The sequence below is a fragment of the Sceloporus undulatus genome, chromosome 1, assembly GCF_019175285.1.
Source record: "Sceloporus undulatus isolate JIND9_A2432 ecotype Alabama chromosome 1, SceUnd_v1.1, whole genome shotgun sequence".
In the NCBI taxonomy this organism is placed as follows: Eukaryota; Metazoa; Chordata; class Lepidosauria; order Squamata; family Phrynosomatidae; genus Sceloporus; species Sceloporus undulatus.
This window is the reverse complement of record NC_056522.1, coordinates 305,626,484-305,639,344: the sequence shown is the minus strand read 5'-3', so window position 1 is coordinate 305,639,344 and position 12,861 is coordinate 305,626,484. Positions and strand designations below refer to the sequence as shown.

At 39.6% G+C, this 12,861-nt stretch overlaps 1 protein-coding gene across 3 annotated transcripts in view; it reads right to left on the bottom strand.

The window, feature by feature from the left end:
- The window catches only part of TSPAN18 (tetraspanin 18), a 249,505-nt gene that overhangs the window by 18,824 nt on the left and 217,820 nt on the right, over nt 1–12,861 (bottom strand). For all 3 annotated transcript variants that reach the window (XM_042477706.1, XM_042477721.1, XM_042477713.1), the window contains 2 exons: nt 12,196–12,390; nt 7,800–7,874 (listed from right to left, as the gene is read on the bottom strand). In XM_042477706.1, coding sequence (XP_042333640.1) covers nt 7,800–7,874; nt 12,196–12,390 — 270 coding nt within the window. The remainder of the gene's footprint in view (nt 1–7,799; nt 7,875–12,195; nt 12,391–12,861) is intronic.

Below are 12,861 nucleotides of genomic sequence, written 5' to 3'. Positions count from 1 at the left end.
GTGTTAGATAAGCTCCTGGGTTTCTGGGGAGATTAGATTATAAAGGATAAGTGATGTCTAGGGCATGAATGGGTCTGTAGGTAAAGGTTAAAGCAGCCAGAACACACTGGATCATGCTGATAAAGAGAGTGGTGAAGATGGCCTGAAGAATATGCTGGATAACTACTGATTAGTCTAAAATTTGTCATCAGAGCACATAGAGCATCTAAACTCCAGAAATTCTAAGATCAAGTGAATTATTTTAGACCTATTTCAACCTATTAAGCAGCTTTAAATGGACTGAATAAACAGGACCTATTTATTTGTTTTTCTTGATTTCTTAATTGCATTCTATACCTTTGATTAAAATTCATTTCTTGATACCCTGGGTAATATGCAAGCTATTTTTAGATGTTCTATTCCTTCCTTAAGAGGTGGGTTTTGATGACGGTGTTTATGGGCTGCCTTACTATGACCCCAGATCTCTCAATGGATTTAATACATGGAACAGTTGGGACAAATTGGTGATTTGTGGCACACTGTCACCAATATATGGATGATATGTAACCCTAATCTTTTTCAGGCATTCATTTTCTTAACAATGAATCCCACTGTGTGAAAAATAGAGGGACCTTCTGTCAGGGATGATGGGAGTTGTAGCTCTTCACCTCTGGCTCTAACTCACCACCTTGTTATGCAGCGGAGCTGATCAGTTTTGATCAGTGGTTAATGCTTTTCTCCAAAGCATCAGAGTTTCAGAGAATAGGCTGAAGACCCTGACAAACTCTCCAAGCCTTCTCACTCTTCTTCCTGAGATGTCTCCAAACTTCTCCAGGATCCTGCTGGCTCTTGTATCTTCACTCAAGACACCAGACAACTCAGTAGTCTTATATAAAAGATCTACTTTATTCTACTATATACAAATACTAATGCCCTCACAATCTCCAATATCTCCAAAACACTCCAACTATCCACAACTATCCACAACTACCCACAAAATACATTGGCAAACATAGCAATTATTATAGCCATTGTTAATCACCACCCACTTAGTCAGTTTCCACCCAGTGGGCGTGTACATTCATTTTGATTGGTTCACATAGTTCAACCCATACTTAAGAATTTCATCATTTCACCTTGTACCTTAATGAATCTCAGGTGTTTCCAATTGTACATTCTATAATTCTGTCCTTGACATTCAAGACTTCTAAATTACATTAGCTTTTTCACCTGTGTGGCTTCTTAATTGCTCTTGCTTTAGTCCTTGGGAATTTATGTTTTATTTCTACTACTGTATGTCCCATGTTGCATTTTCCTTAACACCTTCATCCTTCAATCTTGACATCTCCATATTGATGGGGAAGGTCTGGCAAGAAACTGTCACCATGTTCAAGTAAATGTAGTTAAGCTGAGTGCCACCAGGAGCTGTTCCTTATTAAAGTTTCTGGCTTTAAGAATTACTACAGCCCTCCCCCACTCCCAATATAGGGCATTGTAAAAACAGTTGAATTCACTACCACAAGATGTAGTGAACTTGCAACTTGGATAGCTTTAAAATAGGACTGAACAATTTCATGGAAGATGCCACAATCAATGGCATCTAGTCCAGATGGGTATCTATCCATCTGGTCTCCTTCCAGTAAAAAGCAGTTTAATTCACTACATTTTCCTATTAATGTAAAACCTTTTCTTTTATTTTTTGTTCACGTGTTACTGCCCTTTAAGAAAGGTTGACTAGAACTCTGGGGAAAGGGAAGAAGACAGCTGACAGTGTACAGTGGTACCTCGGGATACGAAATACCCAGGTTACGAAATTTTCGGGATACGAAAAAATTCCATAGGAAATCATTGTTCCGGGTTACGAATGTTTTTTCGGGATACGAAGAAAATTTTTGGTGCTTTTTTCGGCTTTTTCGCACGAAACGCGGCTTTTCCCCATTAGCGCCTATGGCAATTCGGCTTACGAAGGCTTTTCGGGTTACGAAAGCGGCCGCGGAACGAATTAATTTCGTAACCCGAGGCACCACTGTAGTTGTGTTTGGTTTTCAGTAGGTATGGCAGCCCTGTTAGGCTTTTGCCAAGTTGATGGAACAGCTTTTACTTAACAAAGTTAGATTTTCTTTAATCTTCCTGGTTTGCACATTTCTTAAGATTCTCCAGTTTGCTTTGTTTTTTTTTCTCAGATGCATTCAAGAAAAGGATTTCCATCCCCTACATTTGGAACAGTCTTCATGCCTGTCTGCTTCACCAACTACCTCATTTCAAATCTCACCAGAGAACATCTCTCTTTTCTCTTGCTGTTGATTCTTAATTTCTTCTTTTCCTTTTCCTATTAATTATTCAACTCTAACCATGCTATTTAACCCCATATAGTGCTGTGAGAGGTTTGTATACGAGCTGTTCTACAAGATAAAACTGTGCCACACCAGAAAGCAAGCTGCAAATCGTCTATCAGTAACTTCTGTCTCTGAGGGAGACAGGCCATGTTGAGTAGAGCGTTAACCATAAAAGAACCATGCAAGCCCAGAAGCTATTACAAAAATGTGAGAATGCATATACACAGACAGTGCAATATTCAAAGAAATCACATTCCATGATTCATCAGCACATTTTAGTATCCTTGACTCTGATTTGTTACTTCAGAGCAGTTCTAATTATCCTCACTATTTTAGCCCCACCATCATATTTTGGTCTTTCAAAAATTCCAACATTATTTCAGAAGCACTGTGAATAATGTTCATGTCAAGGTATATCTATCCTATTCATTAATTAAAGTGTCTTGTAGTTTCTTAAAGAGTAACAAGTTTTATTTGGTATGTGCTTTCAGGACTGCAGTCCACTTCATCAGATGATTGCAGTTTTAGACCCTTGGGTAAAATATGCTGCAAAAAATTACATGAAATCCCTTTAGAGATTCATTATTTTAGTGGGGGGGGGGGTTGGATATGTATGTGTTTGTGTGATCCTAAATAACGTTACTTTATATTAACATTTTTCCTAATTTATTTATCAGTTTAATGTCAAACCAGTAATTTGAAGTAAAAAACAGGCCCCTAAAATTGGTATATGGTTTGTTCTTAAGGTATTAGATGTTCAACTTGTTCTAGAGAGCTTTACATTTACACCAAATTTACACTTTTCAATTCTCTGTCCTCAGTAGAGACCCAGCTACCTTCAGTGGCATTGAGTGTCTTCCATTGCCTGAGACTAGCATGCCAAGTTCAGCCCCCTCTGTTCTGGAGCCACAATGAACTACAGTTCCGAGCATTCCATAGAATGGAGCCAAGGCAGTTAAAACCAGATTATTTCTGCAGTGTGGATTCAGCCTTAGTCACAGATAATTTGCCCAGGTCTAGCCATGCTGTGATAATCTCAAGACTAGACTCCTAAAATGTACTGTACTATAAAATGGGGCTACCTTTAGAGACTTTGTAAACTGCAGAGTTTTTTAAAATGGGACTGATCAGTGGAAGCACGGAGTTCCATTCTCTCTGACTTCTTTTCTGAGCTCAATTCTTACTACTGCTTATCTTTTAAACAACACAGCTTGATACCTCGGTACCTGGGGGAAAAGTTTGCTTCCACATCAACCAGTCCATGTGCTCTAGTCACCTTGAGGGCACACTCCTCCATTGACTGAAGGCAGCTATTGGGAGGCAACTGGGAGGCCTTTTTTCTTGTGGTAATATCCTCTCCAGAAAGGCTCATCTGTCACATACTTTAAAGCCCTTTTGTAGCCAAGTTGAGACTTTTAAATTTTCCCAGGATTTTACTATTTAAGGATTTAGATTATTTGATTTTTTAATGTGTTTTATTGCATTTTTGTGAATGGTTTCATAATGTTTGCAAGGTCAGTGTATAAATCTGACAGATAGATGCACTGAGCATCACAACCTGAATACAACACACTCCCCAAGTTATTCTGTTAATATCTTTGTTACATTATAGATTGGGGATGGTCCAATTGCATAAATAAGGTTTCTTGGGAAGGCTGTGAGGCACAGCACAGTCTGAGAAAAACATTCTAGAGTCCCTCTAATGCTGCAGGTAGAGGATGCTTGGTCTCATCACCTGGCTGCATAAGATACAGACATAGGGCTTGAACAGACAGGCCAAAATAAAGCTGCTTCAGGTCACTTTGGAGGTATGCTGTTTAAATGATGCATTGGTTGTAAGAGGCTGGAAGCCGCGCCAAAGCCACACTCCAGTCCTAAGGACTGGAGCGCCACTTTGGCACAGCTTCTGGCCTCTTAAGATGCATGTGTCATTTAAACAGCAAACCTCCAAAGTGTCCTGAAGCAGCTTTATTTTGGCCTGTCTGTTTGGGCCCATAGTGCCCAGTATCTGGATAACCATGTAGGGCAGAGCTATGCACCTAATGACCAAGGATAATTTAGCCCCTAGAATGAATGAATTTCTAATCATTGCAACCTCTTCAGCAGTGCTGGACAGGAGCAGCAGCACTGTTGCAGGAAAACCTCTCCCCCCTGTGTGTAAAGCAGAAAAAGAAACAACAAATTCTGGGCTGGTGATACCCATGTGTATGATACAGCAGGTTGTGTATGTGTGTGGCTTTCTCTCCATATGTGTGAGGTCCTCTTCTTGAGCTCTCGTGAAAGAATGCAATTCAGAAAACAAGAGCTGCATTGACCAAACCACAAGAGACTTCTAGGAAGTGGTAACTATTTATAGAGAAATAGCAGTCAGCACTAAGACACAATTAAGCTCTCTCCCCATCTCTGAGATTTGGAATGGGGCATCAAAACTGTTTACAAAGCACTGTTCTTTTCCTACTGTTTGGTGGTGGAGACCACCAGTGGACAAAAGAGACATTCTTTCACTCTAGACTTTAGATAGCTATGTCTGTTTTACTATCGATTTTTCTAAACCTCTCCTCTTTCTTTCAGGCCTTTTCACTTAATGGCAAAATGTAACCTCTTAGGAATAAATTAAACCAATGTTCATTCTGCTAAATTTGTTGCAAGGTCATTCTATACTTGTTCTCTCATTAATTTCTTGTGTGTAAAGCACATATTAGAATTAGGGCTACCAAGTTTTTAACAGGCTTTTAAGAAATGATTGGTTGTTCTGCTTTCAGCATAATAATTAATGAAGTAACTGAGTGAAATAATCTATTATCTCAATACAGGGGATGTTTTGAAGGGAATGTTTCTCCAAGTCACAAAGACAAATGGCATTATTTAAGAAGACACATGAAAACAAAGAATTTTTTATCCTCATCTATTATAAACATGTTATATCAGATCATTCCAGTAAAATTAACTGAAACACCATTTTTCTTTTCCATTTGAGTAAAACTAACCAGTCAAGAAATGGTCACCATTATATAATTAACTAATCATGGATTTAAGCTATATTAGCATAGCCTAGACTCCCCTTGCTACATATAAGGTTCATGCTTAATATCTAGCATCAAGCATGTTTGCAGAGGTCACAATGACCTGTGCAAACTGGGACATTTCACAAGTGAGAAGGCATGCTAGCCTGAGGACATGTGGCAGACCTAGATAATACTCTAATAAACCAAAATGGGTTTGCTGATCACTCCACCACCCCTACCCCCAGGCTATTCGAGTCTCTTCTAACAATGGAGACAAAGGAAGCCCTATTGCACCAAGGCAATCAAAGAGCATACCGTCTGCTTCACCCCATGCTGTGTTCCTAGTCACCATTCCTGTCCAACTATCTCAGAGATCCAATCACTGTTTTGTCACTCCTAAGTTAAAGCCATCAGCCAATTTAGTCCCTTTTTTCAATTCCATGAGAAAACCATCAAAGCATGTGTTACATCTTGTGGTAGCATCAAAAATACTTCAAGGTATGAAATCAGATATAAATATCCAATGCTCACATGGCCATTTTGCACACAGTTGGTTCCCAGAGATGGTCTGTGTACAACAGACCAGAGTTCCTCTCTGTGTAGCCCTCAGATGCAGTTTGAGTCATCCTCCATTTTTCTCTTCAAAACTAGTAATTATTACTCTTTTCAAATACCGATTGATCACTATCCAACTTTCCATGCCTCTCTTTCTGTCAGCCTTGCATGGTTCTTAAAGTTGCCTTGGTTTCATGTATTTGTGTGCACTCTTAAATACAGTGGACCCTTGTTATCCGCTGGGGTTTGGTTCCAGGAACCCCCGTGAATAACAACATCCGTGTATGCTCAAGTCCCATTAAATACAATGGCATAGCAAAATGGTGTCCCTTATATAAAATAGGAATATCAAGGTTTGATACTTGACATTTATACTTTAAAAAAAAATATTTTCAAGCCGTGGATGCTTGAATCCATGTATAAGGAGGGCCAACTGTATTTCTGAATAAAACCCTTTTATTCACTAAATTTCAAGTAGATTCTCACACTATTGGTTGGGATCCCTAAATCCCCTCCCACCTTTTAGGGTAAAAGCTGCAATGAATAAACTGCATTAACTGAGAGCACCATTCCCTATTACTAACACCTATTCCCCAGCACCTTGTTAACACTGCTCACTTCTCTAACATCTGGGACTTTGAGGTCAAAGTGACTGATAATGTGTGCACAGAGTCGCTGGTGCTTCACAATTGTTTGACCCACTTTGAGGCACAGAGATCAGAGTTACCTTGATGAGAGATACTGAAATGGAAGCTGTGTGGATAGAATCACACTTCATTGTAAGCATCATAAGTTGAGTGTGGCTCAGTTTCACAACATATAAGCTGCTCTATGTTTTATGTTAAATGCAGTGGGCCCTTGGTATCACCAGATCCAGAACACCCTCCTCCTTTGAATACCAAAATCTGGTGGGATAATAAAATGGTGTTCCTTATATAAAATGGCAAAATCAGACTTTTGGGAAGTTATATATAGTATGTTTTAAATATTTTCAAGTTGTAGATTGTAGAATCAGGATATAAAGAATCCATTGATATGGAAGGTCAACTGTACAATTTATCCAAATGTATGGAAAGTCTGGAGAAGTCTTTAAGCTGTAATTAAATGATCAAACAACTACATAAAAATAAGAATTTGACCATTTATTCTTTTCAAAAAACAGGCTTCCAGATATGCAAAGTTCAGTATTTTCTGAACTTCACAGATGCATACTTCTAATTATATTTGATTTAAATTTTTCTTTTAAATGCCACTAATTGGCATTGTGAAACTTATCCACACTGAATGGCCATATAAACATTATATTCAAGTATATCATATAAATGCATGAGTACATACAAATGTTAAGGATAAAACTTTGAACCGTGTTTCTGGAAGGATTTAGGAATACAAAAATAACTGATTAACTACTATCAAAATAACTGCAAGGAGATTATATGATAGTTGCCCTTCTATCATACTAAACTAATTTACTTCTTTTCTGGGCTGAGTGCATGATTAATTATGTTCTGGACAGTAAAACCAAATTCAATTCCATTTTAATGATCTTTATTTGGGAAAAATATCTCTCAGCTCCAAGAACCTTTGCGACACATGCGTCTCTCCTCTGCATATAAATCATCTATTTGACATAAGCTGGACTGGGGCTGTTAACATTTAATAGGCATCTGAAAAATGTTTAGGTGGAAAGTAATAGAAATGGCATCAGCAGCATCCTAAAACAAATGTCTGTTCAGCAGTTACATGGGCAGAAAGCTTGGAAAAACTGCTTTTGTAAACTACAACTCCCAGAAGCCAGTCATCATGCTTAATAATTAGAGGAGATGTAATCCAAAAAGATAATTCTTCCAATCTCTGCATTGGCTATTAACTAGAAGGCCAAAATTTGCAGGATCTTAGAAAGTGTTTCCATTACAATACTTACATTTTCTCTAAAGATAAAAGCCAGGATTGCAGCTGAGAGTTCTGCTAGGAAGATTAGTAAAATAAACATGAAGAACTGGAAGAGAAAGAGGGGAAAAAGAAAGACAAATCACTGTGTATCAACAGCAAACATCTGATACAGGATCTCTTAAAATCATCAAAATGATAGAGCAAGACCAATTAATTCTGTTTCCTCATTGTTCATAAGAAACATATAGCTACTGTGAAACATATACTGTAATAAGATATGGTGAGATTTATCTCATTATGTGTGTACATTTGGAGTTACAGTGAGCCTACGGTATAGCAGGCTAGTGATCCATGGATTCAACTGCTCATGAATTGTCACATCCATATTATTTAATGGCGGCATGTGCGCATGTTGCTCCCCCTTGAATAATATGAGGCTTGAGCATCCATGGTTTTTCCCATCTGCAGAGGTTTCTGGAACTGAACCTCACTTAGATGCTATTTAGCTAACATGACTGATTCATACATGTAAACGTGTCCTTGTTCAGTTCTGCATTCTGGTGTAAATTTCACAAATCCTGAACAGAAGCAAAGTATTCAGAAAAATGGAAGACTATAAAATTGACAGCTTTACTTTATGAGCCATTCTGTCTGTTGATCACATACGAGGGTCATTCAACAAGTACTTAGCCTCACCGCCCGATGGCGCTGCTGTTACAAAAGAGTTTTACCATTGTGCAGTACATTCTTTTAGAAGCCTACTGTCAAAGTTTTAGTCAATTCCCTTCATTTGTTTTGTTTTGATAGCCTTTGGAAGCAAGCATGTCGGTCGGTTTTACAAAAATGGAAAAAGAGCAGTATTGTTCATTGATTCGATTCTTGTTTTTGGAAGGGAAAACGCACAGCGAAATCAAAGAGCACTTGGATGCTGTGTACGGTGACTCTTCTCCTTCGATGGCGACCATCAAGAATTGGTTCAACGAGTTTGTTCGTGGCCGCATGTCGGTTTTTGATGAGCCACGCCCAGGTGCCTGTTCTATCGGCCGGAAAGGTGATGGCCACCGTTTTCTGGGATTCACAAGGTGTGATCCTCATTGATTACCTCGAGAAGGGTGAAACAGTCACGGGGCTCTACTATGCTGACTTATTGGGCCGATTTGACGCCGAATTGAAGAAATAACGGCCCTGTTTGGCGAAGAAAAAAGTGCTGTTCCACCACGACAACGCACCGGCTCACACCTCCGCGGTCGCCATGGCCAAATTGGTTGAATTGGGCTATAATTGCTGCCCCATCCACCGTATTCTCCAGATTTGTCCCCCTGTGACTTCTTTTTGTTTCCAAACCTGAAAAAGTCACTCGCCAGGAAAAGATTTGGGTCGAATGAGGAGGTCATCGCCACCACGGAGGCCTATTTTGCAGACCTCAGGAAAACGTATTTTTCGGATGGGTTGAAAAAGTTGGAGCATCACTGGGCCAAGTGTATCGAGCTAAAAGGAGACTATGTTAAAAAATAAATTGCCACTTTTCCAAAATTTTCGTTTTTCTTTTGTAGGCTAAGTATTTATTGAATGACCCTCATAAGATATAGGCTACTTATTTCTTAGCATGTAATTCACTATCTGTGACCAGTGCTTTCAGAATATATGGGACTGATTAGCTAGGCTCTATTGGAGGCCCTATGATAACACTTCCATTGCTATTAATAGACTGCTCTTCACTGTATGGAGCAATTTAGCAACTTAATAAGAAGCTTGTAGCTACTGTGGAACATATACTTTGTAATAAGATATGGTGAGATGTATCTCATTATACATGTACGTTTGGAGTTACAGTGAACTTGTAACTAATAACAATGTAGATGCAGGAAGGAGGAAAAATACTTATATAGCATCACTCTTCATAGAATCATAGAGTTGGAAGAGACCACAAGGGCCATCCAGTCCAACCCTCTGCCATGCAGGAAATCTAAATCAAAGCATCCCCAATGGCCATCCAGCCTCTGAAGACCTCTAAGGAAGGAGTCTCCACTACACTCCGAGGGAGTTTGTTTCACTGTCGAACAGCCCTTACTGTCAGAAGTTCCTTCTAATGTTTAGGTGGAATCTCTTTTCCTGTATCTTGCATCCATTGGTCCGGGTCCTAGTCTTTCATGATTAATACACACAGAAAACACACAAAGATTGGCCTGAACGCTGCATCCACACTGCAGAAAAAAAATCAGTTTAACATCACTTTAACTGCCATGGCTCAATGCTATAGAATTCTGGAGAATGTAGTTTGTTGTGGCACCAGAGCTCTCTAACAGGGAAGGCTAAATGCCTCACAAAACTAAAAATCCCAGAATTCCATATCACTAAGCCAAGAAAGTTAAAATGGTATCAAACTGGATTATTTCTGCAGTGCAGATGCAGTCTTAGAAAAGGAGTAAAAAGGAATTTCCCCCACTTCAGTCCAGCCACCACAAATACACCACTAGTGTTCCTGTGTGCGAACAATGAATTTCACTGACCTGTGCTTGTCTACCTCTGTTCCCGGTGAAGAACAAAGAGCCTATTTAACCATATATTGGCATGGATTTGTGTCACACATATTCATCATTTAACAACACTAATCACCTTCATTATACTCTGCCACCTGGGGGATTGTTACCAAATCGGTTTTATCAAAGAGCTAGGAAAACTGGGTTAGATTATTTCATAGACTAGCTTAGTGAGTTCCAGGACACTTGGGAGTCGCTCTCTCTCTCTCTCTCTGTGTGTGTGTGTGTGTGTGTGTGTGTGCGTGCATGTGTGTCTGTGTGTGTGTCTGTGTCTAAGTCCAACTGGTACAACAGCTTTAGGGGCTGTGAAGCTCAACATAGCTTGATGTTTGGTGCAACATATCAGATGCAGCTGCAACATTTCTCGTAAAAATAAAACATGAAAAAGTAACCTCTGCAAAGAAAGAAACTCACATTCAAAACTTCCCTAGGGATGCGTGTTTCTCTCTTGTCTCTCATCCATGCTGTACACTTGCCATGAGTTTATACTTGAGCTAAAAGCTTCAGGCATTCATTATGTATCACTTTGAAATCTCTTTCAGGAATCTGCCAGCTCATCTATTTTTGAAAACTTTGCAGGGGGACTTGGATTTTAATCAGTCCATGAAAATAACACCTTTTCGCTACCCCAGCTACAGTTAACGCCCAACAATTCCATCTCAACTCCTTGAAGAAAAAGGGAAATCTTTCCAGAACAATATTTCCACAACCAGGTATTATTTTGCATAGGGAGCCATTTGCTATATATAAAAAAAGCCTTTTCTGGAAGAAAACCTAATTCTGCAAGCCTTTCCCAATACAGCGCAAAATAAAAGGAGATGCAACCAATGAATGAAATTAAGAATTTAGCCTTTCTTTAGCTGGAGCTCCAAACTTCTTCTGATTTGAATGTCCTTTCTGTGCTGAGAAATGGACTTGGACTGGGAGAAGAGTTTCCCAGAATATAGAATAAGATGGGTCCATGCCCTACAGAGTAGGAATTGTGTGTTCAAGCAAGACAAGTGACCCTTCTTTTTGCAGTGAGGGGTAAGAACTTTGAACAGTTACATTCTTGGATCACACTTTCTAGGATTTCTCAGCCAGCATGGCCATGCTGGCTAAGAGATCCTGGGATTATAGTCTAAACAATAATATTTTTGAGAAGGTACATTTTAAGCTAGTTTTGAAGGAAGAGAAGCCACTGCAAATGCCGATATTAGTGAGATCTTCTTTTTTGCAGAGCAGCTCCAACTTCCCAGCTGCTAGGAGATACAACAGAGTACACAAGTAGAGATTTTTGGCAGGTAGAGTTGACATTTCTGTCCATCTAAGGGGAGCAGATATAGGAATGGGACAGACACCACCATTTTGTAAATCATTGACTCACTGACATGAATCTCTCTCTGTTTGTCTCTCTCCTTGCGATTTCTGCACTAGAAAGATTATTATTTTAAAATTCACAGTGACTCGTAGTCCAATGGCTAGAATCCTGCTGTTGTCTTACACCAACATAACTACATTGGTGGAGGAGGTGGTGTTAAGCAGGAAAAGGCCATATGCTAAGCAGCCATCAAAGAAAGAAGACACTGGGAAAACATGCTGCTTAAACTTGCCTTCTCTTCTGAAATACTATTAGGTAACAAGACACAAAAACTGTAAGTAGTAGGTAGCAAGAATTGTTGCCTAATGTTTCAAGGTAATTCCTTCTTAAAGAAAGTTCAGTACGTGTATGCAGATTAGAATGACATGCCCTTAGTCAACAATTCTACAAAAAGTGCCAGTAGTCAAATAACAAAATAAACCGTGTGGGCAAAATATAATCTTCTGTATAAAATAACATTATTGTCCACCCTAGCCACATAAGCAGATGGAAAAAAAGACTAGGTAAAAAAAGTTAGCAGTACTTACAAAGAGAAGGAGGCATTTGTTCTCACGGATGGCTCCACAACACCCAAGGAATCCCAGCAGGAAGAGCATTACTCCCATGGCCAGCATGATGTATGCACCCGTGAAGAGCAGAGGATTAGTAGCCACGATCTCTCGGAATCCAGTGGGATCTACTATGACCCATATTCCTACTCCCAGTAGACATGTACCACCCAGCTGCCACAAGAAAGGATAGATAAAGAATCCAGATGTACATCTTACTAGATTCCTCTAGAGACAGGTATTTCATCTGGAGGGTCTACCCAAATGTATCTACTCCATTATCAGGTCACCTCACTGGATTGGAAGCTTATTCTGTTCAGTGAGTCTATTTTCCACAGTATCCCCCATGGCTTTTCATTAATGGAGCTATTTGTACCTGGAGGCACTCACTATTTTAGCTATTCCACTTATTACTCTCATTTGTTAGACAGGGGCTCAACAGACCGCCCCTAAGGGGTGGCTCCATGCCACCCCTTTCCTTGCTGGATCGGGGCTGTGGCAATCGCCCTGGTTTGGCCTTTCCCACAATGTAAAAAGAAGCTGCAAAAAGCGGCTCTTTTTTGGACCACAGAAAGGGATCCCTAGCTGTGGTGGTGGTGGTTTTTCAGTGCTTCTTTGGTGCAATGTGTTTAAATGGAGCGCCGT